Consider the following 25172-nt stretch of genomic DNA (forward strand, 5'->3'; position numbering starts at 1 on the left):
AGTGGGGTTATCCCAGATTATTTAGGTCCTGTGCAGCCACAAGGGTCCTTATTTGTAAGAGGGAAGGGATCCGAGTCAGGGAAGCGATGCAGACATGGAAGCAGAGGTCAGCATGATGCAGGATCACGAGCCAAGGAACGCGGGCTCCTCCAAATCTGGAAAAGTCAAGGAAGTGGATTCTGCCCTAGAACCTCCAGAAGGAATGCAGCCTCTCAACCCATTTCGGACTTCTGACCTCCAGAACGCAAGGATAAAAAATTTATGTTTAGGCCACTACTCTGTGACCTTTTGTCACGACAGCAAGAGCAAAACTAATACCGTCAGCTTCAAGGGAACCTCTTTCCTCTTCCCACAAACCCAGGCATGTTCGCCCTTAGGATTTTCATTTCTGTCCCCAACCCTGCTTGTCCCCCCAAGTTCCCATTCATCCACTTGCACACATCTGTCCAATGCTCACCACGGGTGGGGCGCTGTGTTGGCGGCAGGTGCAAGCCTGAAGCTCAGGGGGAGAATCTTTAACCGAATTGCTACACACCGTATTGATTAGGGAGCACTTCGAGTGGCTATAAAAAACAGACCCCCTCCAAGGAAAAAACTATGTGATTTTATTTCTCGGGGCGCCTGGGTGGCTCAGTTAGCTTTGTGCCTTCGGCTCGGGTCATGATTCCGGGGTCCTGGGATAGAGCCCCACGTTGGGCTCCCTGCTCGGCAGGGAGCCTGCTTATCCTGTGCCTGCCTCTCCCCCTGCTTGTGCTCCCTCTCTCTGTCGAGTAAATAAATAAAAAATCTTTAAAAACATTTATTTCTCTCTCACTTAACAGTATGCAGTTGAAACAGCCTAGGGCCATTATAACAGCTCTGCTTTTGTCAACATGTGGTTTTCCTACGTGGTTCTGAGCCAGCATGAAGGGAGGAAGAGTGAGAGAGAGAGAGAGAGAGAGAGAGAGAGAAAGAGAGAGATCACATGGTCATTTTTAAAGAGTGGAACCCCGGATTTGAACATGTGTCTTCTGCTCTCATCCCATTGGCCAGAACTCAGTTCCACGGCCAGGTCTAGCTGCAAAAGTGGCTGGGTTCTAGCATGTGCCCTTCTAAAAATGGGGGGCTCCTGCTACTTAAAGGAAGAAGGAGGGGCGCCAGGGTGGCTCAGTGGGTTAAGCCTCTGCCTTCGGCCCCGGTCATGATCTCAGGGTCCTGGGATCGAGCTCCGCATTGGGCTCTCTGCTGGGCAGGGAGCCTGCTTCCCCTCCTCTCTCTGCCTGTTGCTCTGCCTACTTGTGATCTCTCCCTCTGTCAAATAAATAAATAAAATCTTTAAAAAAAAAAAAAGGGAAGAAGGAAACTTGGGTTCTAGGAACCTGTCAGCCATCTCCATCAGTACAGCTATAGCAAAAAAAGAAGATGGAGATTTGAAAACCTGTCTTCGAGGATCTGATCTCATCTTGGAGATCTCGGATGGCTTTGCTGAAATGCAGAGGTGAGATCTGAAAGTTGAGCAGACTTCACTATAGGTGAAGGTGCTGGAAGCCCAGCAGGTGCGGAGGCCCCCTGCGGAGGAGGGATGGCGGTGGGGGAGCGGAAGCAGTGTGCTACTGCCACCTTGTGGTCACATCTTTCCCCGGGAAATCCCTGAACGCTCTAACAGGCGCTTCAGGGGACTGTAGCCATCCTCCTCTATTCTGGTTGGACACTGAGTTGTGACTGGCAGCGACCCCTGTCGCTTCCGAGCTGGAGCGTGTCACCATAAGGGCTCCCTCTCCCCACTCCGTGCTCTCTCTTCTCCTGGACACAGTGACCAGCAATGTTGGAGATGGCGGCTGCTCCACTGGTCTGCATGCCTGAGGGACCAGGATGAACCGGGGCCCCAACCACGGGTTTCTACTACAGTCTCCCTGCCCCACCAGACTCCAGGCACTCCTCCCAGGAGCCCATCGAATACCACCATCTTTTTGTCCACTTGTCTCGGTCAACTCGGGCTTTTAAAAAATGCCATTCACTGGGTGGCTGGAACAACAGAAACTTATTTCTCACTGTTCTGGAGGCTGGGATGTCTGAGACCAGAGGGCCAGCATGGTTCTTGTGAAAGGAGAGAGAGAGACAGGGAGAGAGAGGGAGAGGGGGAGAGAGAGAGAGAGAGATGGAAGAGGAGAGAAGAGAAGAGGAGAGGGAAGGAGGGAGAGAAAGAGATCCAGGGTTTCTCTCATATCTCTTCTTTTAAGTAGGACACTAATCCCAACCATAGGGTCTCCACCCCCATAACGTCATCTAAACCTAATCACCTCCCAAAGATCCCACCTCTTAATACCAGCACACTGGGGGCTAGGGGCTTGATCACAAGAATTCTGGGGAGAACCCGACATTTAGCTGGTAACAGCATCCGTCTGGAGATCCGGTATCCCCTGCTTATTTTTTTTCCAATTTATTTATTTTCAGAAAAACAGTATTCATTATTTTTTCACCACACCCAGTGCTCTATGCAAGCCGTGCCCTCTATAATACCCACCACCTGGTACCCCAACCTCCCACCCCCACCGCCACTTCAAACCCCTCAGACTGTTTTTCAGAGTCCATAGTCTCTCATGGTTCACCTCCCCTTCCAATTTACCCAAATTCCCTACTCCTCTCTAACGCCCCTTGTCCTCCATGCTATTGGTTATGCTCCACAAATAAGTGAAACCATATGACCTGCTTATTTTTAAAGAATTATGGAAAGTTCAGGCCGTGGGAAGCGGATGGGGAGGCTCTTCTATGGGATCCTGGAAACCCTTCCCACGTCTGCAGAGTCAGGCGCTGGCCCTGCAGCTACTCCGAGTCTGGGCACAGTGCCTTGGGATCCTCCTGGAACATGAGAAGACGAGAGGCTGGTGGGGAGCTGCTGGGAGCCCGTGTCCCACTCACCTTACTTCCCCTGGGGAATTTTCGCCGCACACCTTGCCTTCGAGGTGCTTCTCAAGTTCCAGTGAGCTGAGGCGCTTTCTGCCCTGTTCCCCTCAGACGAGGGGCAGTAGATAAGCACACTTAACTACAGTCTAGATTGTGCTCTTGTGATTCAGTGGCCTTTGTTTCTGGTTTCTGGCACAGAGCTCCTAAACCCCTTATTTCCTCAGTGATGGGAGCATATTTTGTGCAAAGGAGGCCACTCTTGATGAGCCTCTAGGTACCTTGGGGATGGGGGCTGGTCGTCAGAAAGGCCAGCCATGCAACTAGAAGCTTGGAAACTTTAGCACCATCCCCATTTCTGGGGAGAGGGGAAAAGGCTGGATATTGAGTGAGTCACTCAATGGCCAATAATTTAATCAATCATGCCTCTGTAATGGAATAATGTAATGTGATAAAGATTATTTAAGAAATCTGGTTAGGGGGGTGTCCTGTTTTCAGGACCGTAGTTGCTGAAACAGCATTGCGGCCATGGCAGAACCGCAGCCTGCATCCAGCAGCCTCACCGACGAGGCTGCCCTCGGTTGCTGCTCTGATCCGGATCCCAGCACCAAGGATTTTCTGTTGCAGCAGACCATGCTACAAATTAAGGATCCTAAGAAGTCATTGGATTTTTATGCTAGAATTCATGGAATGACGCTACTCCAAAAATTAGATTTTCCCACTATGAAATTCTCACTCTATTTCTTGGCTTATGAGGAAAAGAATGACATCCCAAAAGAAAAAGATGAAAAAATAGCATGGGTATTCTCCAGGAAAGCTACACTTGAACTGACACACAATTGGGGCACAGAAGATGATGAGACCCAGAGTTACCACAGTGGCAACTCAGACCCTCGAGGATTCGGTCACATTGGAATTGCTGTTCCTGATGTACATGGTGCTTGTAAAAGATTTGAAGAACTGGGAGTCAAATTTGTGAAGAGATCTGACGATGGTTAAATGAAAGGCCTGGCATCTATTCAAGATCCCGATGGCTACTGGATTGAAATTTTGAATCCTAACAAAATGACAACTATTATTTAGTTCTGTGAGAATACTGCTTTGTGATTTTAGTGAAGACCTTGTGGGAGGTAAAAAAGGAAATGGTGTAATTCAAGATAGACAACAGAAATATCTAGGACTGAAGAATCATTGTCCCAATTCAGATTATTCTGAAGTCCATTCCCCTTTTCTATTTCAGCCTATGTTTTTCACCTAATAATTCAGTCATTGTGGTTTTAAAGTAGTGCTTTGTCTTATGTCCTTGAATGTAGTTAAATAACTTTACTTTTTTATGTAATAATTAGAACAGTTTCCTTCAGAGGCTGCATTTTCCTTCTTTCTCCTATATATGATTTCTCAACAAGTCTGCCTTTGAATCATCATTCTCAAAAAAAAAAAATTAACAAGTTTTTGTTGTGGTTACCTTCTGGGGTTTCAATTCCTCAGAAATAACTTTTCACAACGAAAAGTAAAGAACACTGAACAAATTTGAAAAAAAAAAAGAAAAAAGAAATCTGGTTAGGGACACCTGGATGGCTCAGTTGATTAAGCATCTGACTCTTGATCCCAGGGCAGTGAGATCCCCTTGTTGGACTCCATGCTGGGTATGGAGCCTGCTTGAAATTAGTCAGTCAGTCTGGTTAAAGTATGAAGGTGAAAGCTTTGCCCAAAGTATCACTTTTGTTCCCTGATGCAAGTAGGAGAATGATGCAAATATTCATTCATGACTTTTTACTGAACTCTTCTCTGTTGAAATAAATCTATGCACAGAAGTGATATTTAAACAAGAGTCTTATAAGAGTCTCAAGACTTTAAAAATTGTCACCACATCTTTTGAAAATCACCTTCAAAGAAACACCTGTCATTATAGTTGGTTTCTCTCCTTGATAATCCATTACCTTGTTGATTTTTTTGTGTCACTAAATGGAGAGTAAGTAAGCCCTGTCAAGACAATTGTCTCAGGGGGATGGCGCTTGTCTCCCAAAGGAATGGTATGAAAATCATAAAAACCTACGATGTGCTTGATTTCTTATTTTCACAAAGAGATTGAAAATGTTGTCTTATTTAAATTAGCATATCTATCAAATACAGTTTGTAGACTTGTAGTTCGCAGATTTGAATCCTGATTTAAAAAAAAAAACTGACAAAAAGAGTGTATTTGAGATGATTGAGGACATTTGGATCCTGGTGGGACATTAGACGGTATCAAGGAAGGACTGTTAGTTTTCCTGGGATGATACTGCTTTGGTGGTTACATATTTTTTTAAAAAGACTCTCATCTGAAAAAGATAGCTGTGTACTGAAAAATTGGGGGATTAAAAAGATGAGTTCACAAAAGAAGTCACTCAGTAAAATTTAACTATTACTTTATAGCTACTATATATTACTTCTTTGTCTGATTGCTGTGGCTAGGACTTCTAGCACAATGTTGAGTGCAAGTGGTGGGAATGGACATCACATATATATATGTACATATATATGTACGTGTGTGTATATGCGTGTGTATATGTGTGTGTGTTTATACACATACACATATATATGTACATACTATATATAGCTCCTGACTATTATTTAAAGTTATTTTTTAGTATGGTTGACACTACTGTTTTCAGGTGCACAAAAGAGTGACACGGCTTCTCTCTTTGTTACGCTGTGCTCACCACACGTATAGCTGCCATCCGTCTCCACGCAGCACTAGCATGGTATCAGGGATACATTCCCTGTGCTCTCCCTTTTATTCCTGTGACTCATTCATTCCGTGGCTGGAAGCTGAATCTCCCTCTACCCTTCACCCATTTTGCCTTTCCCTACCCCCTCCCTTTCTTTCTGGAGACCATCCACTTGTTTTCTGTGTTAGTAGGTTTGATTCTGCTTTTTGTTTATCTACTTGTTTTTTTAGTTGGATTTCACATATGAATGAAATCATACAGTATTTGTCTTTCTCAGTCTGACCTACTTCACTTAGCATAATACCCTCTAGGTCCGTCCATGTTGTTGCAAATGACAAGATCTCACCCTTTTTATGGCTGCATAATATTCGTGTGTGTGTGTGTGTGTGTGTGTGTGACTTCTTTATCCATTCATCTATTGATGGACAGTTAGGTTCTTCCATATCTTGACTGCTGAAAATAATGCTGCAATAAACATAAGGGTGTATATGTCTCTTCAAATTAGAGTTTTCATTTTCTTGCATAAACATCCAGTTGTGGAATTATTGGATCATAAGGTATTTCTATTTTTAATTTTTTTAGGACCCTCCATACTGTGGCTGCACCAGTTTGCATTCCCGCCAACAGTGCAAGAAGGCTCTCTTTTCTCTACCCTTGTCAATATTTTTATATCTTGTTTCATTTACAAACTTTTTTTAATTGTAACCATTCAGACAGGTACCTCATCGTGGTTTGGGTTTGCATTTCCCTACTGATGTTGATGCTGCTCATCTTTTCATGTGTTGGTTGGCCACTGGTATGTCTTCTTTGGAAGAACATTTATTCAGATCATCTGTCCTTTTTTTAATTGGATTTTTTGTGTTTTTTCTGATGTTGGGTTGTATAAGTTCTTCATATACTTCGAGTATTAACTTCTTATCAGACATACCATTTGCAAATATTTTCTCCCATTTAGTAGGTTGCCTTTCTGTCTTGTTGATGTTTCCTTTGCTGTGCAAAAACTCTTTGTTTTGATGTAGTCTCAATAGTTTATTTTAACCTTTTTCCTTTCACCTTAGGAGACATATCTAGAAAGATGTTGCTATGACTGATGTCAGGAAAATTACTCTCTGTGTTGTTTTCTAAGATTTTTATGGTTTCAGGTCTCTTAGATCAGGAACAAGACAAGGATGTCAGTTCCCACCACTTTTATTCAAATTGTCCTAGAAGTCCTAGCTACAGCAATCAGACAAGAAAAAGAAGTAAGAGACATTTAACTGGTAAGGAAGAAGTAAAATTTTCACTGTTTGCAGATGACATGATATTGCACATAGAAAACCCTAAAGACTCCACCAAAAACAAAACACCAAACTTGGGTGCCTGAATGGCTCAGTGGGTTAAGCCTCTGTCTTCAGTTCAGGTCATGGTCTCAGTGTCCTGAGATCGAGTGCCCCATCGGGCTCTCTGCTTAGCAGGGAGCCTGCTTCCCCCCACCCTGCCTGCCTCTCTGCTTATTGTGATCTCTCTCTGTCAAATAAATAAATAAAATCTTTTTTAAAATTTCTTTAAAAAATCCACCAAACCTACTAGAAGGAATAAATGAATTCAGAAAAGTTGCAGGATATAAAATTAATATCCAGAGATTGGTAGCATTTCTATATACCTTAATAATGAAGTAGCAGAAAAAGAAAACAATCCAAACAGAATTGCACCAAAAAGAATAAAATACCTAGGAATAAATTTAACCAAGGAGGTGAAAGTCCTATACACAGAAAACTGTAAAACACTGATGAAAGAAATTGAAGGAACAGAAAGGCATTCCATGCTTGTGGATGACAAGAACTGATATTGATAAAATGCCCATAGTACCCAAAGCAATCTACAGACTCAATGTGATCCCTATCAAAATATCAAAGCATTTTTCACAGAACCAGAACAAATAATACTAAAATTTAAATGGAACCACAAAGACCCCGAAATAGCCAAAGCAACAAAATCTTCTATCAGACATAAGCATGGCCCTGATCTATTTCCCCTCTACCCCGAAAGGCAACCATAACCTGGTGCAAGTTCATTTCTTTTCTTTTTTTTTTTTTTTTAAAGATTTTATTTATTTATTTGACAGACAAAGATCACAAGTAGGCAGAGCGGCAGGCAGAGAGAGAGAGGAGGAACCAGGCTCTCTGCCAAGCAGAGAACCTGATGTGGGGCTTGATCCCAGGACCCTGGGACCATGACCTGAGCCGAAGGCAGAGGCTTTAACCCACTGAGCCACCCAGGCGCCCCAGTCTTTTTTTTTTTTTTTAAGATTTCTTTTTTTTTTTATTTGAGAGAGTGAGTACGCCTGAACACATGAGCAGGGGAGAGGCAGAGGGAGAGGGAGAAGCAGGCTCTCCACTGAACAGGGAGCCCAATACGGGACTCGATCCCAGCACCCTGAGATCATGATCTGAGCTTAAAGCAGACGTTTAACCCACTAAGCCAGCCAGGCTCCTGGAAATTTTCCCTTTTTTTTTTTTTTAAGATTTTATTTATTTATTTATTTATTTGACAGAGGGAGAGAGATCACAAGTAGGCAGAGAGGCAGACAGAGGCGGGGGAAGCAGGATCCCTGCTGAGCAGAGAGCCCGATGCGGGGCTCGATCCCAGGACCCTGAGATCATGACCTGAGCCGAAGGCAGAGGCCTAACCCACTGAGCCACCCAGGCGCCCCGGAAATTTTCCTTTTTAAACACTGCTGTAAACATAACATGAGGGCACCTGGGTGACTCAGTGGGTTAAGCGTCTGCCTTCAGCTCAGGTCATGATCCCAGGGTCTTGGGATCAAGCCCCATATCAGGCTCCCTGCTCATCGAGGAGCCTGCTTCTCTCTCTCTCTCTGCCTGCCTCTCTGCCTACTTGTGATCTCTCTCTCTGTGTCAAATAAATAAATAAATAAATAAATCTTTAAAAAAAAAAATACACAGAACGTGCACCATGTCAGCCATGTTTAGATGCATGGGTCCATGACGCTAAGTACATTGACCCCGTTGGGCAGCCACCACCACCGTCCACAGATCTCGTGCTGCACAGCTAGAACTCTGTGCCCATCAAACCATGCCTCCCACTCCCCTCCCCCAAACCCTGGTTCCACCGTCCACCTAATGTCTCTACGAATCTGACTGCTCTACGGACCTCATTGAAGGGACTCGTACGGTATTTGTCTTTTTGTGTCTAACTCATTTCGTTGAACATAATGTTCACCCCCATTGTGGCAGGTGTCAGAATGCCTTTCCTTTCAGAGGCTGAATAATATTCCATTGTGTGTATAGACCACATTTTGTTTGTCCGTTTATTTGTGAATGGACACTTGGGTTGTCTCTACCTCGTGTACTGTGAACATGGATGGAGAAGTATATCTTTAAGATTCTACTTTCAGTCCTTCTGAACATATGCCCAGAAGCGGAATTGCTAGTCAGTGATTAATTCTGTTTTCGAGCTGCAGTGAAGCCCCAGAGTCAGGGGTTGTGACTTTGCTTTTTGGTGCCCCATGGAAGGCATGCACCTGCTTCTTTTCCAGTTCCTGTAATTGTATCAACATTTCTTGTCCCACATTTGCTCCTTCCTCATTCCCTTTCTTCCTTCTTAGCTTTTGCCCTCCTAATGAATCCCTTTACTGTGTTTCAGTGAGGTTTTGGGAAGAGATATGTCTGCCCCATCTGCATGGTTCTGTGGAAGTTCTTGTATCTGTCCCTAAATCCAGCAGTCCCAGATTCTAAGCTTTACAAGAATTCACTTCTTTTTTAAACGTTGAGTTTTTTCATCCCACAACACCTCACTTAAAATTTCTAAAGGCTTAATTTTCAGTAACATCTAATGGGGTAAAATTAACTTATCAGTTTCAGCCAATTTAGAAAGCACATATAAGCAAAAGGAACAAAAAAATATCGAGCACGATTCTACTACTCAGAGAAAAACACTTTAAATAAACTAGATTTACCTTCTAGATTTTTCCATGTGCACATCAGCCCCTGCCCGTCGCCTGGGTCAGCCGTCTGGGTTGTCTCTCACTGTCTACACCTCCACTAGATGCAGAATACAGCTCCTCGAGTTCTCCTGAAGAGCCTCCTTCCACCCGAGACCTAATGACAGGGGATTTCACAGACGAGATTTCACGGAGGAGATAGTTCTCATCGTGTCCCCATGACAAACCACTTACAAAGCACCGCAGACATTTCTCTTCTTCAATTTCCTCTTCAGCCATGCTGCCTGCCAGTGAGGGTTCTTCTGTCTTACCTTCTTTTTATAGGGCCTGTTGCCACATTCTCCTGGATCCCCACCGCTCCCTGATGCCCTACGACTTCCCACCTCTTTGCCCTCAGCTCTGACCCCATTGCTGCCCTCAGCGTCCCTGGGACATTACCCAGAAGTTGTGCACGTCAATTCGCTCTCATCCTGTGATCAAAAGGGCCCACAGTTTCCTGAAGGAGAGAATTATTGTTTGTTTGTTTGTTTGTTTGTTTAAGATTTATTTGAAGGGATGGGCAGAGGAAGAGGGAGAGAGAGAATCAGACTCCCCACTGAGTGCAGAGCCCAACATAGGGCTCCATCTCACGACCCTGAGATCACAACCTGAGCTGCACCCAAGAGTCAGATGCCCAAATGACTCAGCCACCCAGTGCCCCAAAAGAAATGTAGTTCTTATTCTGGATCGCTGGGAGCCCAGGTATTTGCTGTCACCGTGCAGAAGGGGATGATGGTGATTGGGGACCCACCGGCCCCATCTCCCGTGTTTTGCATATTCATGGTTATGCCCTAGAAGTGGGTGACTGACTTCTGTGCTTTTGGGAGGACTCAGTGTGTCAAGCCCGTGGGAAGTGGCTTGAAAGCGTGTTGCAACAGTCATTTCCGGATAGAGACTAGAAGACAGAAACGGGGTGTGCAGAGTGGAGGATTGAAACACCAGGGGCAAAGCTGTTCCTGTACGTCCTGGAGTCAAGACAACATCTTGGCTTCTCACCGACAAAAAGACTGACGGAAGATCCTTGGAAGAAGCTTGTGGGTGCCGCCATGATGTCCCAGCTGCTGGCTCTGCTCTGCACTGGTTTGTTGTTGGGGGGTGGGGGGGGGGAGGCGGCCACTGGAAGGGTGGGGCTGGGCTACGGTAGCAGCTGGAGTTGGTGGGGCTTGTGGGGTGGGTAATTGTGTGGGGTGAATAAATACAGGCTAGAACCTTCCATTCCCTGAATGCAAAATAGGTGTAAAGGGAGGTGTTGGGTGCTTTGCACACATTCTTCCATTTCCCCAAACTCAGTCATCCCTGAACTTCCCCCATGACATTTTCCTCTATGTACGTGATCCCTGTATTCTTTCCCACGTGATCTTCCTCTTCAAATTTCCCAGGTTTTTATATTATTATTTTTGTACTCAACTCTATTTTAAAAGAAAACCTGTAAAACACTTCTATTAGTGGAAATCAGTGTCCCTCATCAAAAATAGACCCTGATCACCTCTGGTCCATGGTTTCCTGGGTACTGTTTCTGAGAAGAGGCAGTGATTCTGGGAAGCCAGCTTCCATCAAGCAGCTGGCTGTGATATTCTTCCATGGGATCCGAGAAAGAACCAAGAACAGAGAAGAGAGACTTCTCACACAGGCTCAGTGACCCTTCCTCTCCCATCATTGTATGACCTGAAGTCACCTTCCATCTCTTAGAAAAAGTCTCCCAAATAGTTCTCTTGACCATACTGCATTCAAGGAATCTGATAGTCACAGCTGACGTATGTGCCAGGGTCACTCTGGTTCTAAGCAGAGAAGGTGAATTCAGATTCTGGTCCGCACAGTGCCAAAGACCATAGTTTTCCACTGGTTCATATGAAGGAATCAAAAAGGTCCTATTTTGGGGACATGGGGGTGGAAATATCTGGAGGGTGGATGAAGGGAGTCGCAATTAGAAAAACCTCAAGAAAGTAAATGAACCGTGGATCCAGTGATCTTAGTGGGTGCTGACAACCTTCTCCTGTAGAGGGCCTCATAGACAGGCTCTGTGGTTTGCGTGGTCTTTGTTACTTACCATCCAACACCTGTCAGGATGGCTCTCACCAAGAAACCACGAGACAAGACATGTTGGTGAGGACGTGGGGAATAGGGACTCATGCACTGGTGGTGGGAATGAAAACCGGTGCAGCCCTGCAGAAGACAGTATGGAGGTTCCTCAAAAAGTTCAAAGTGGGGGTGCTTGGGGGGCTCAGTTGGTTGGGGACCTGACTTGTGATTTTGGCTCAGGTCATGATCCCAGGGTCATGAGACTGAGCCCCAGGTCAGGTCCTCAACTGAGCGCAGAGCCTGCTTGGGATTCTCTCTCTCCCTCTGCCCCTCCCCTATGTACTCATGCTGTCGCTCTCTTTCTAATAATAAAAAATTTTTAAAAAGCTAAAAGTAGAACTGCCATATGACCATCAGCCCCACTTTGGGGTTATATATCTAAAGGAAATTAAAAGAGGAAATTGAAGGGAGGTCTGTGTCCCCATGTTCACTGCAGCGTTATTCACAGCAGCCAAGAAATGGAAATGACCTCAGTGTCCATCCATGGACAGACGGTTATAGAAGATGTGGTCTGTATGTATGATGGGATATTATTCAGCCACGAGAAGGAAGAAAATCCTGCCATTTGTGACAACATGGATGGACCTTGAGGGTGTGACCTGAAGTGAAGCAAGGCAGGCAGAGAAAGACAAATACTGTATGACCTCATTTAGGATCAGTTTGGTCTAGATCTGAAAGTAAGGCCACCAGAGGGGAAAGGTGGGGAACATGCACCTCACCCTTCCTGGTAATATCAATCTTAGACTTTTGAGATTGACTCTGGGGCACCAAAGAGAGGACTCATGGCCAAACCTAACATCAGGAATGCATTTAGGCCATTCCCCAGGGGGGCAGACAGAAGCTTCTCCATGCAAAGGACTGAGTTCTCGGGAGCTAGTTGTCCCTTCTCATAGGGCAGGGATCTCGCCACCCCCTTCCCTCACTCTCGGTAGACTTAGATGGTTATGCTGTTGCGTTCAGAGAGAAATTTGGGAACTCATCATTTCTGGAACTTACCACGTAAGGAAATGCAAGGCGGCAGGTGGAACTGAAGTTGCTTATCAGCTGGTCTTAAAGGAGGAGGCTCTTCCGGATTATCTGGGTGGTCACAGTGTAACCACAGGGTCCCTAGAGCAGTGAAAGAGGCAGAAGAGGGTGTCAATGCACCAACCACTGATACTTATAGAGGCAGAGGGAGAGGGAGCCACCAAGAGGTGTGGGCATCTCTAGAAGCTGGAGAAGGCCAGGAAATGGGTTGTCATCTAGAGCCCCCAGAAGGAACGCAGCCCTGAAGATACCCTGGTTGGAGCCAGTGGGACCTGTGTTGTTGGGCTTTCCTAAACCACAGAATGGCAAGATGAGAAATCCGTGTTGTCACAAGTCACTAAACTTGTGACACCTTGAGACACCAGCAGCCCCAGGAAATTAACTTAAGGGCAAACCAGCACTCATGCTAGATGGGTTCTCTGGCAGGAGACTAGGACTGCTGCTGACTGTGATGACAGGGATCCCTTCTCAGCGGCAGCCCCCAGGAGGCCCCCCGGGACAGGCTCCAGGCGGGTGCTCGTGGCTCATGGACGGTTCTCTTGCAGGGCTATGTGCTGACCAAGGAAGCAGGGGGACTGACGGTGAGTTCCCTCAGACTCTCCAAACTTCCCGTATCACTTCCCTTTCCTTCAAGGGGTTTCCCAGGAGCAGACAAGGGCACCAAACCCCATCCTGATCTCTGCTTCCTTCCAGAGTCCCTTCCCAAGCCCTCCCTCAGGGCCTGGCCCAGCTCGGTGATGCCTTCCTCGGGTAATGTGACGCTGCAATGCCAGACTTCTACCAAGAATGTCAACTTTGTTCTCAGAAAGGGAAAAGTTCCTTTGGAGTCTGTGCAATCATGGATTTCCACAGATGGGCTGGCTGAATTTCAACTCACTGACCTACAACCCAGCGATGCTGGAGCGTACACCTGTGACTACTATAGACAGCGGGCCCCGAGCACACGTTCAAAGCCCAGTGACATCCTCTTACTACTGGTGACAGGTGAGGAGGGTGCCTTGGAGGGACACAGGGTCTTGCAGGGACAGGTGTGGGGGAGGAACCGAGGGAAGGAGGGGGCAAGGGGAGATGGAGAGACACAGAACAGAAAGAGCCAGGGCTTGAAGGGGAAATCACCTTCCCGTAGTCAGAGTGGAAAGAGGGTGAGATCAGGGATCTGTGATTTCCCCCAAGTGGAGGGAACCCCTGATGGGAGAACAAGGGTGGGTGGAGGACTCAGGGCTTCTCCCCATGACCTTGGAGCCCTCCTTCTCTTCCAGGAAGTTTTCTTAAACCTTCCCTGCAAGCCCACCAAAGGAGTGAGGTGACCGCAGGAGACACCGTGACCCTGAGGTGCCAGACGCCAGCCAATGTTTATGAGACTATAATGTTTGCTCTACTGAAGGTGGGAGCAGCAGGGCCAGTTCAGCTCCAGGGTCCAGTAAAGAAGGAGACAGACTTCTCCCTCCAGAATGTGACAGCTGGTGACACTGGGAACTACAGTTGTGTGTACTTCCAGACCAGTGCTCCTTTCTGGGCCTCCAAGCCCAGCGATCATCTGGAGATCTGGGTGACAGGTGAGGTTTGTACTGCTGGGTGGACCATACCTGGATTACCTGCCGCTGAGATGCTGGGACCTGAGGGAGTGCGGTGTGGGCACAGTCTGTCTCCACGAGACTCTGGAGAAAGAATCAAGGGAGGGCCAGGATTCTGCAGAACAGTATGGAGGATCTTCTGTCAAGATGGAGCACAGAAGGTGGAGAGGCTGGTTGAGGGCTTCCCACTGTAGGTGGCCACATGTGCTCTGGGTGAGGGGGAGCAGCCTTTGGGGTGAGGGGAGATCTGCAGTAATTGACCCCCCCTAGGCAAATAAGATGTGGCCACAAAACCATCACACATCTCCTGGGCAGGGCACAATTCATTTAGACTAAAGTGTGAATGACACCTCCTGGGGTTATGTGGGTGGAGATTCTAGCAAAAAGGCATAGGAGGAGGGAGAGAATAACAGAGCCCAGGAGCATCTTCTTGAGAAGGATTCACAAACTCCAGGAAGATCTGTGTTCCATTTTCATTGGGACTCCAGCACTCCTGCCTTTTAGCTTAGCTGAGTCAAGCTTTTCTCTTCCTGCCAAGCCCTTTCTTTCAAGACACCTGATTTTTTACAAGTTATGGCAAAAGCGCATAATGTAACAGTTACCACCTTATTTTCAAGTGCACAGCTCAGTAGTAGTGCACCTACACCAGTTGCCTCCACAAAGCCCTTCGTCTTGCAGAACTGAAACTCTGTCCCCATCAGACAGCCTCTCTGTACCCACCGGCCCCCAGCCCCTGGCTCCCACCATCCTACATTGTCTCAATGCATCTGACTAATCCAGGAACCTCACATCACTGGGATCATATGCTACTTGTCTTTCTGGGATTAGCCTTTCTCACTCCAAAATACATTCTCAAGGCTCACCCATACCCTAGCATGTAGCTGGATTTCCTTCCCTATTGAGGCTGAGAATGTCCCATTTTAGGGACAGACCACATTTCACTTACCTTGTCATCAGCTAATGGACATTTGGGTCCTTTCCACCTATTTGGCTACTGGCCTGTCACCTCCTGGCCACCAAGTGGCTATCAGTTCTTCCAGATGTATATGCAGAAATGGAATTGCTGGATCATAGGATGGTTCTCCCTTCATTGGGGACCCACCATCATGCTGTTTTTCCAAATGGTCACACGGTTCTACATTGCGACTGACAGTGCACAAGGATTCTGCTGGTTTGTTCAGGAGAGGGATGTTTCCTGACCCTTGTGCATGAGGGCTATTTTTGATGACTGAGTTTGTCCAGGACAAGGGGAGGAAGAGAAACCATTAGGAACCAGGCCTCCTCTTAGATGGGGGCTGAGCTCCCTAGTTCTGAAAGGATGACCAGTCATATCAGCACAGGGCAGAGAACACAGAAGTTGTGTGTTCCACAGTTTCATGTTGAAATCCTAACATCTAACGGGACAGCACTGGAGGCGGGGCCTTTGGGAGCTGTTTAGGTCATAAGTGTGGAGCCCTCATGATGGGTCTAGTGCCTTTATTAAAGGAGACCCCAGAAGCTCCCTTGTCCCCTTCTGCCACCCAGAAGAGCCCCGCTCCCACCCGTGGACCATGCTGGCACCCTGACCTCAGACTTCAAGTCTCCAGATCTGTGAGAGAAAAATGTCTCTTGTTCACCTGCCCCACTCCCAGCCCGTGGCATGCCATTAGATCAGCCCAAAGGGACTAAGATGTCTAATGAGGGTGAGTGTCTGCTCAGCAAAGCTGTTTGCTACAGAATTATAGAGCCCTGGCCAGAGCAAGAAAATTCCAAGTTCCCGATGCTGATCTGGAGACCATGGGCAGCAGCAGGTGAAGGAGAAGTTTTCTCTCTACCCCAGGGTCAGGCCTCGGAGCCTAGGCAGGGAATTCCACGTGCCTAGGGACCCCTTCCCTGCATCTAAGACCCAGCTACTCTGTTGTCTTCCAGGTCAATGTGAAGGACACCCCCCCCACCCCAGGGAGAAGTCAGGTAATCAGGAGAAAGGGAAGACCAGTCTAACAACCACAGTCACTTGACCAGGGACAGCACCTGCCACTTGGGTAGATGGCCCCCCTGTCTGGAAGGCTGTGTACCCTCTCTTGTTTTGCAAATAATTACAAGCGTTTGGATTTTAGCTCGTTAACAAGCTATCTGCCTTCAGATTACTTAGCTTCTGCCTCAGCTTCTGTCCCTGTTGAATGGGATTGATAGTAGCACATACACAAGGGCCTCAGAGGTGAGATTTTGAGGAGTTAACTTACCTAACTCCTTTCTAAACTGCATCTGGTGGACGGCAAGTATCATCTAAGTCTTTCCCATTATTGTCATTATAAACGCCCAGAACTTCTCTCTCTGCATGCCAGAGCAGCTCTGCTCAGAGCTGCACTCCTAGTGGGAGACTTTCCAGGAAACAGAGAATGTGCGTACCCTGCAAAAGCTGATGGCAAATATCTTCACCGTTATAGTGACTTACAAATATCAGTGGAGCATTACATGACCTCCTGAGGTCTTCCAGGGTCTAAAAAGGCCAAGGGTGCCCACCTGTGTCTCTAACTCAGCTCTGTTGCACGTGACAAGGCTAAGCATAGAGGAGACGGTCTTTTCAAGACACAACGCTCAAAGAGACAAAACTGGAAGAAAAATATGGTAGGCTGGACCTGCTCTCTGCAGAAGGCAGAAATTTTAAATAATTTTGGGGTATTTAATGACTGGTGAATCACTTTTTTGGTTCTCTTCTTGATCCTTGGTGTATAAGGAACTTTCTGAGTTTCATCCACAGGCTGCCCCTAGCCTGAGTATGTGAGCGACAGAACGGCTCACCTGGAGGGACCCAGGAAGCTGTCATCACGACCACTCGCCACCCTTCCCGTGTTCCTTCAGCCCCCATTCAAACCCTGACAATCGTCACCAGGGGCAACAGGCTGAGGAAGACAGGAGGGTGTCATCTGTGGGGAGGGGGGTGTTTGGCACGGAGATGATTGGATACAGGTGCAGGGACAGATTACTGCAAATGGGGCCCAAGAGTTTCCCTCTGGGATTCGCCAGAGCCTTTCATGAGCCCTTCTGGCATTTCTGGTGGTCACCGCTGGGGATGCGGATAGAGGATGCTCCCCCGCATCTAGGAGGTTGAGACCATGGAAGCCGCAAAACACCCCGGGATGTCCAGGATCCCTCCCCACCAAGAGCCTCTGAAAATTGATGGCGCCCAAGTCGAGCAACCCTGCTCCATACCCTCTGTCTGGTCTCCAGCTAGACACCAGAGTGCCTGCAGGGATTTTGAGAGTGGAGACCACACTCTCCTCCAATTCCTGAAGCCTCTGATTACTTAAACTATGTGCCCGAGACCAGCAGTTGTTCCAGAAACCACCTACCAGAATACTGGCATCGTTGCCTTCCTTCAAAGTCACTTGTGGTGTTCCAGGTTTTTTTCCCTTTTATTCCGAAGTATGGTTTGTCTCCAGTTTCCCAGTGATTTCTTCAGAGCCAGACCCTAGGGTCCTGATGGTTTGTGGGGTTTACTCACCATCTCTGAAGCTGGAATGAGATCAGTGCAGTCTCTGGTTTGCAGAGAGCAGAAGGCAGCAGGCAGGGGCAGGAGGAGAGAGTGAGTAGACAGGAGGGGGTTGAGTCCAACTGTCCCACTTCTTGATGGTGTGGCTCCGTAGGACAGAGGCGAAGAGCTACGGGTGATACCACCCGGAACAGAGGACACAGTGGCCCGGAGTGAGCACACATCCCAGGCCTGCTGCCTTCTTTGGAGCATGAGGCTGGGGGAGGAGGTGGGGTCTTCAGATGGTCTCAGGGATGTGCTTCTGCTTTGGTCCACTCGCAGCCAGCACAGCTGTGGATGGTAAAGGCAATGAAGAGTGATGTGGTGAGTATCATCAGATTAGTGGGAGTCCCACCCCTGGCTCTGCTACTCACTAGCTCTGCGTCGTCCCCAGGCAACTCATGTGGTCGGCAGGGTAGACATGTGGGAGAGAGCTGATGCTGAGTCTGGGGGCAGCTGGAAGCAGAATTCCTTCACCCTCAAAGGAAATTGGTCTTTCTCTTTGGGCCTTCAACTGATTGGATGAGGATCACCCATATTATGGGGAATAATCTGCTCTACTTACACTCTCCTGACTTAAGTGTTAATTACGTCTGTTTTTAAAAATGAATTTTAGTTAAGATTGCATTTCTTTTATTTTATTTTAACTCCAGTGTAGTGAACATGCAGCGTTATATTAGTTTCTGGGGTCACCTTCCTGGCAACCGGTCCAGACTGGTATTTGACCAAGTAACTGGGTACTGTAGCCTAGTCAAGTTGACACAGAAATTTCACTATCACACCCGCCACCCGTGAGTCTTGGGGTCCCTGAGTGGGGTCCGGACACTTCCAAATACACTTGCCTTTTCTTTCTGTTCTGTTCCCTAGATAGACCCAAAACTCAGCAAACCCTCCCATGACCCAGCAAGAGACCTGATAAGAATTTCCTTTCTTTTGAGAAATCTGAAAAATACTGTCTAATAGAAGTAACAATCAAATAACAGATAGTCCCTTATCCACAGCCTGGAGTTAGACTTGTTTATAGTTTGTCGTATTTGTTCCAAGCTGTTTTCTTTCCACAAAAAGAGATTTTTAAAAAGATAGTCCTCTTTCCTTCTCAACATTAATCCCATGATTTTCCCCCTTCCCAGTAGAACCTTCTGCCCTGAAGTTCATGTTATTTCTGTGCATGGTTTTATATATATATTTTTTACTACATGGGCATGCCTTTGTAAATAATGTATAGAGTTTGAAATCTTATTTTAATTTGTTTAAATTGAAAACCTGAATCAAGAATTCTGTCTTCTAGATAAAACTGAAACGAAGCGTCCCAAGACGGTGGGAACAGGAATAGGTAAGAGAGCAGAGCTTCCCGGGACATGCACTCATCCACCCGCGGGATAAGATGTCCTTGCGAAGCCACGAGTCATCCACCCTTGGGAAAATTCGGGAGGATGTCTGTCTTCTGGTGGTGCCTGAAGGCTGTGGCTCAGTGCAAGGTCTTTCGAGGTGGGGAGGATCACAGGCACAGCTCTACCTCCTCGGTAGCTGGGCCACTTTGGAAATGGTACTTCAACCCTCTGATGTGCAGCTTCTGCATCTGTAAAATGGGCATCGCTGTCTCTCTTCCAGGAGACCTGTAGGTATGAACATAATGTAGTGAGCTCTCCGGCGCGTGGGTAGGAACTTGACCGATGGTAGACACACTGAGGCACCAGAATGTGTCTCAGGAGACCGCGGGCCCTCTTACCCCTCGCCTCTCCCCAGGGACCCCTGGGATCACCCTCATTGTCATCTCCATCTTTCTCGTCCTCCTTGGAGCCTTCCTCATCTGCAAATACACCCGGTGTGGTGAGTTCGGGAAAACAACAGCTAAATATTTGGGAGGAAACGGGAGAAACAGAATGGGGAAGGAACACCACGGGGTTGATCCTGTCTCTTTTTTGTTCCCAGGGGCAGCTCCTCAGAAGGTGACCAAACGGTAGGGCTGCTCAGCGGATCCCATGAGCCCTACTGAACGCTTCCTCCATTGCTGCCCTGACTACTCAAGACCTTCTCTCTTCCCTCAACAATTCATGTGGCCCCAACCAGCCCCAGCGACCCTCCCAAGTGTCTCTCCATGTCCTCTCTTCTTACGACCACCCTCCACTTCTCACTCTGCGTTCTTTCCTTGGGTCCTTACCTCACGGACCACACTGACCCCAACCACTTCCCATCCTCAGCTCTCAAGACTGGGCTGAGCACCTGAACAACGTGGGGACCACAGAGGGGGGTTAGAGTGTGCAGGAAGTGGGGGGACTTTGGTTTACACATGATCTGGCTTGGCACCTCCCTCCACCTACCCACAATGATCCCAATGTCTCACTCCAACTACCTTTACCTCCAATGCACCTCGGTTTCTTTCCTTTAGCTCCCACTCTGAGGGACCTGAAGAAGTGTGGACAAGTACTCAGCCTGAGAAAGAGAACGGCGGTGGGTCCACGTGTGTGCGTACTTGTATGGGTGTGCTGTGTGCATCCATGTGTGTGGCCTGTGCTCATGCGCGCGTGCATTTGAGCGTGCATGCGAGTGTGCACGTGCAGGCATGCGGGGATCATGTGTGCGTGTGAATACGTGTGCACACACATGCGAGAGCATGCATATGCGAACGTGTGTGCGAGTGTGCTGCGCATGTACACGTGTGGTTTGCACCTTCGTGTGCATGTGGGTGTGTGTATGAGTGTTTGTGCATGCACACACATGTGCATTGAGAGAATGTATGTGTGTAGGCATGTGTGTACATGTGTGGTTTGTGTGCGTGTGGGTGTATGTATGAGTGTGCACACACGTATGTGCATGTGTGTAGGCATGTGTGGTTGTGTGTGTGCTGCACGTGTACATGTGTGGTTTGCACGTTTGTGTGCATATGACTCGGGTGTGCGTGCGTGTGTTGAGTGTCCGTGTGTACACATGCATGTGCATGCGTGTGAGAGCACACACGGGTGTAGGTGTGTGCACATGAGGGTATGTACGGTGAGTGGGCGTGTGAGTGGGTGTATGTGTGCAGACTTAACCCCCAGAGCCTGGGATGAAGCAACAGTGCCATGTTTCCCCCTCAGATCCATCCGCAGCTATGACGAGCAGCTCTCTGGCCTTGGTAAGTCTCCCCTGGGCCATTCCCGTTCCACCCATAGTCCCAGGCTCTCCGTCACTCCCTCCCTCCAGCTTTGTTAGTGGTTTCCACATCTGCCATCCTCCACCCCTACCCTCACTCTACTGTCCAGGAGAATCTGGTCTGAAATCTTCTGTGGCTTCTCTGGCCAGGGAACCTCCATCCCATGACGAGTCCTTTCGGGGAACATTTCTCCCGCCTGACATGGAGTTGATGCTGCTGTTATTATAAACTATCTGTTTCAATCCTGGGCCGGTGACCTTCCCACCCTGAGCCTCTGTGTCTTCATCTGGGCAAAAGGAACAAGGTGCTGCACATCTGCGAGCTATTTATGAAAATACGGCAGCCGCCGACCGTGAAGTGGCCACATAGAACAGCCTGGAGTAGCCCTTGCTTTTGGCATTTACACTCCAATTTTTAAAAAATTGTGGCAAAATGCACATAACACAAAATTCACCATTTAATCAGTACAATTTAGCGACTGTTGGAGTATTCATGATGTTGGGCAAGAATCACCATCATCTAGTTCCAGAACATTCTCATCACCCCAGAGGAAACACCTGTAAGCACGGTCCGCATGCCCACCCACTGCCCCCGCCAATCCCCTGACCACCACTAGCTTTCTGTCCCTAAGGACGGACCTATTCCGGACATTTCATATTAACGCTCTCTCTGACGGCTGTTTGTGTGAATTATCTATGGGTTCATAACCAATCAGCCCCAAACACACGACTGAGGGCAACACTTACATCTCAGCGGGGTCTGCAGGTCGGGAATTTGGGTGTGGCTCAGGCTGGGTCCCACAGCCTGGGATCAAGGGATTGGCCAGGGCTGGTTCAGGCTTCAGTAAGAAAGCTTTTGTTTCCACACTCACTCAGGTGGTGGCTGGCGGGGTTCTGTTCCTCACTGGCTGTCCACCAGAGACCACCCTGGCCACATGGGCCTTTCCACAGGACAGCTCGTAACACAGCAGCTGGCTCGGTCAGCATGAGCGAACAACCTGAAAATAGGTGGGAACAAGAAGAAAGTCCTGTCTTTCGTCACCTAGTCTTGGACATGAAGGCACAGGACAGCCCATCCTTTTCACTTATCCCGTTGGACACAGGCATGCCCCTAGGTCCTACCAACCTTCCAGAGGGTAGGGGAATGCACCAAGACTCGAAGAGCAGGAGGCTCTTTCTAACACAGCTGTCTACCACACTGCTGTCGCAAATGCTAAATCTTCATGACCAACCTCCTCCCCAGGAATACTTGATCCTCTTCTCCTTGCTTCCCTTCAGGATAGAGCATCCCTGGTCTCAAGAGCTGAGGATCCCCACGGAGTGACTTATGCTGAGCTGAACACCAGAGCCCTAAGCAAGCGTCCTTCCAGCCAGATGGAGCAGTCTCTGGAAGCCTGTGTGTACTCAACTCTTAAGGCATAGCCAGGAGACCCCAACAAGGGGATGGATGAAGGAGAGAGGACCCTTGAGGCACTCGGTGAATGGGAATCCCTTTCCTCAAATCTCCAATGAAGACGTGTTTCCTTCTTCTAAAAATTTATTTATTTTTAAATGAGAGGCATCATTTGCATAGAGAAAACTACACAGACTTTGCTAAGTAAATAGATATGTATATATATATAGGATATTGCTACCTATCCCCTTGGGTATAACCACTGTCCAAATAAAAACAGTATTTCTAGCACTCCAGAAGGCTTCTTTGTGCCACTCTCTGGCTAACCACCCTTCCCCTGAGATCATTCCTTTTTCTGACGTGCATCACCTTGGAGGACTTGGGCCCGTTCTCGTATGAACTCACACACACGCATGACACCAGGTGCATTCTTCCACGCAGGCTGCTTCCACACGAAGACATTGTTTCTGAGGTTCATTCCGAGTGTAGTTACTCGCATTGTACCTCCTTCCCTTTTTACTGATGAGTATTACTCCATCGTGTGTTCATGCCACAATCTGTCGATCTGTTCTCTGGTGGGACGACATCTGGGTTGTTTCCAGGCTGAGGCTTCCGTGGGTCAGCTTGCACGAACGCTCTTAGCTACGTCTTTGTATACACAGGTGCATACGCAGGCCTTTCCCTGGATTATACACAGTAGGGCGGCTGGGTCAAAGAACAGGTGTGTGCTTCATTCCATGAGACTCTTCTCAACAATCTCCTAGAGGGGTTGTCCCACTTCCTGCTTCCTTCTTCTCAAGTGCCCAGAGCCTTTCTTGACTGCCACCCTTCTGCTCCCACTCCCTCCTCTCCACAGAACTGCTCCCATAACCCCACACACATTTGTGGGCTTGATGAGCCTCCATTGTGACCTGTGACCTCCAATCATTCTCACTCCTGGTATCCATGCCCCTGTGTGATCCCCTCCCCTGGTTTCGGAGACTTGTTCCTAACTGACAGAAGACAGCAAAGGAGATGGGATGTCACTTCAGCAGTCGTGTTGATAAAGGATACAACCACCACCTGGCCAGCAGGCTCCTTCCTGCCTGCTTGGACCGTGCACTCACACGATGACGTGAGCTCCCCGTTTTGGAGAAGCCCCCTGGGCCAGGAACTGAGAAGAGTCTCCAGCCAGGGAGGAACCGACTCCTGCTAGCACGCATGTGGGCCTGCGTTGTATAATAAAGAAGCGGGCTGGTCTTTGTCCTTGATTCTTGGGAGGTAATCTTGACATGATGTGCGTGGAACCTCTCGCATAGCAGAAGCATCTTTGTTCTTTGTGGTGGACGCTTTGTACCACACCTGGTTTATGTCAGTGAGGTACCCAGGATGAGGGCTGGTGCTGCCAGAAAGACAACCCTGTGATTACAGGGTTACAGCCTTGACTTCTGGGGATGACAGTGGGCTGGAGACAGAGTTGGGCATGTGGGCAATGATTCAATCAATCACACCTGTGAGAGGAAATCCTGATGAAAATTGGGGACATTCGGGGAGCTTGCCTGCTGGTGATGCATCCTGAGGACATAGGAAGCTTCGTTTTGGGGGCCCTCCCAGACTCTCCCCTGTGTGTCTCTTCAACTGGGTGGTCCTGATTTGTATACTTTATAATAAAAACTATTATCATAAGTACAGTGCTTTCTTGAATTCTTCGAGTGGTTCTAGCAAGGTCATGCACCTGACAGGAGTACAGAACCTTCCAGTATTTTCGGACATTGGCTCAGAGCTGCAGGTGACTCGGGAACACCCGAGCCTGTGGCTCGTGTCTGCAGCGAGGAGGTCTCGTGGGCGCTGCACCCTCAGCCGCGAAGTCTGTGCTGACTTCAGGTGGGTCGTGTCAGAACAGCAGTGCAGCTCGGAAGTCGATCCTTCCCCAGCTGAACTTTCAGATCAGACCCCAGCCCTGGCTGACGTGGTGACTGCAGCCCATGGGGGATCCTGCTTGCAGTGCTTGGGTTCCTGGCCTCACAAACTACAAGATCGTGAAGGTGTGTGACTGAAGCCACTGTATTGGCGGTAAGGTTGTTACAGCAACAGATAAGCAAAACGCTGAAACCCTCGTGTGTACCCTCCACATACTAAGCCCGAGACGAGGACGCACCTGCACCACTGCTGGGGGAGCCTCCAATGGTTTTCTGGGTTCCAGAAGCTGGGTCCCAACTCTTGCCCCTGCCTCTCCCACCTCTATGCCTTTGCACAAGGGAACCCGTCCCGCTGCCCTCACTTTACATATTTCTAGTTAACTTGCCCCTGCTGCCTGGATTTTACCAAACACGGTTTGGCACAGAGCACACTGGTTCACCTGCATTGTGAACTCAGCAAGTTGGTCAAAATGTAAGTGGACGGGGACTTACATTTGTAAGTGGCAGAGACACACTTTGCTACCTAGAGACAAAATCAGGGAGGGCAGGGAAAGAAAATGGGAAGCTGTCATTTCAGACCTTCTGATAATTTCATTTCCTGGCTAAGAGCGAGCCACACACAGCTTTTCCAGGAGACAACAATGATTTGGGGTACAGAGACCGTTGCCTCACGAAAGTCACAGCAAGTCGTGAAGAACGTGGCGCCGGGCCCACGCATGCTGGTTATTTGAGCTCGGTGCTGTGAGGTTAGTTCCAGCAGGAATTAGTCTTAGCTCTTCTGCTGACATGCAAATGTACTCCACGACACCGACCTCTGCTCATGGGATGAAACACACTGGTTAGCAGGGTTGCTCTGTAACCCCGGATCCGAACAGTCCTGGAGGGCTCTATGCCAGCTTCTCAGCATAATTTACTGGTAAACATTAGCATGATGATTGAAACCAGCTCCTGTGAGACCCTCCGGAGGGCTCTGTGGCTGGGACCAA

At 48.1% G+C, this 25172-nt stretch overlaps 2 protein-coding genes and 2 long non-coding RNA genes across 5 annotated transcripts in view; 2 read left to right on the forward strand and 2 right to left on the reverse strand.

Annotated features, from left to right (window-relative positions):
* LOC122911682 lies at positions 1–17752 on the reverse strand. 2 transcript variants are annotated; one of them, XR_006385502.1, is made up of 4 exons: positions 17737–17752; positions 12649–12759; positions 9550–9691; positions 1–155 (listed from the first exon to the last, which is right to left on the reverse strand). It is a non-coding gene; the product is annotated as an uncharacterized LOC122911682 (long non-coding RNA). The 2 variants fall into 2 exon arrangements; XR_006385503.1 differs by lacking the exon at positions 1–155 and adding an exon at positions 2638–2838.
* Positions 3361–4162, forward strand: LOC122911680 (lactoylglutathione lyase-like). Its single transcript, XM_044256647.1, has one exon. It carries the CDS (start codon positions 3409–3411, stop codon positions 3877–3879), a length of 471 nt encoding a protein of 156 aa, XP_044112582.1. The 5' UTR covers positions 3361–3408; the 3' UTR covers positions 3880–4162.
* LOC122911679 (T-cell-interacting, activating receptor on myeloid cells protein 1-like) lies at positions 10475–22527 on the forward strand. The gene is made up of 10 exons (XM_044256646.1): positions 10475–10653; positions 13224–13259; positions 13372–13662; positions 13938–14234; positions 19052–19096; positions 19510–19593; positions 19696–19723; positions 20153–20214; positions 20841–20878; positions 22174–22527. Exons 1-10 carry the CDS (start codon positions 10620–10622, stop codon positions 22315–22317), a joined length of 1059 nt encoding a protein of 352 aa, XP_044112581.1. The 5' UTR covers positions 10475–10619; the 3' UTR covers positions 22318–22527.
* Positions 19353–25172, reverse strand: part of LOC122911683 — a 26007-nt gene continuing 20187 nt past the window's right edge. The window contains exons 2-3 of the long non-coding RNA XR_006385504.1: positions 21643–21893; positions 19353–19379 (exon numbers count right to left, since the gene is read on the reverse strand). This is a non-coding gene — a long non-coding RNA (uncharacterized LOC122911683). The remainder of the gene's footprint in view (positions 19380–21642; positions 21894–25172) is intronic.

This window comes from Neovison vison, chromosome 7 (assembly GCF_020171115.1).
Source record: "Neovison vison isolate M4711 chromosome 7, ASM_NN_V1, whole genome shotgun sequence".
Classification (NCBI taxonomy): Eukaryota; Metazoa; Chordata; class Mammalia; order Carnivora; family Mustelidae; genus Neogale; species Neogale vison.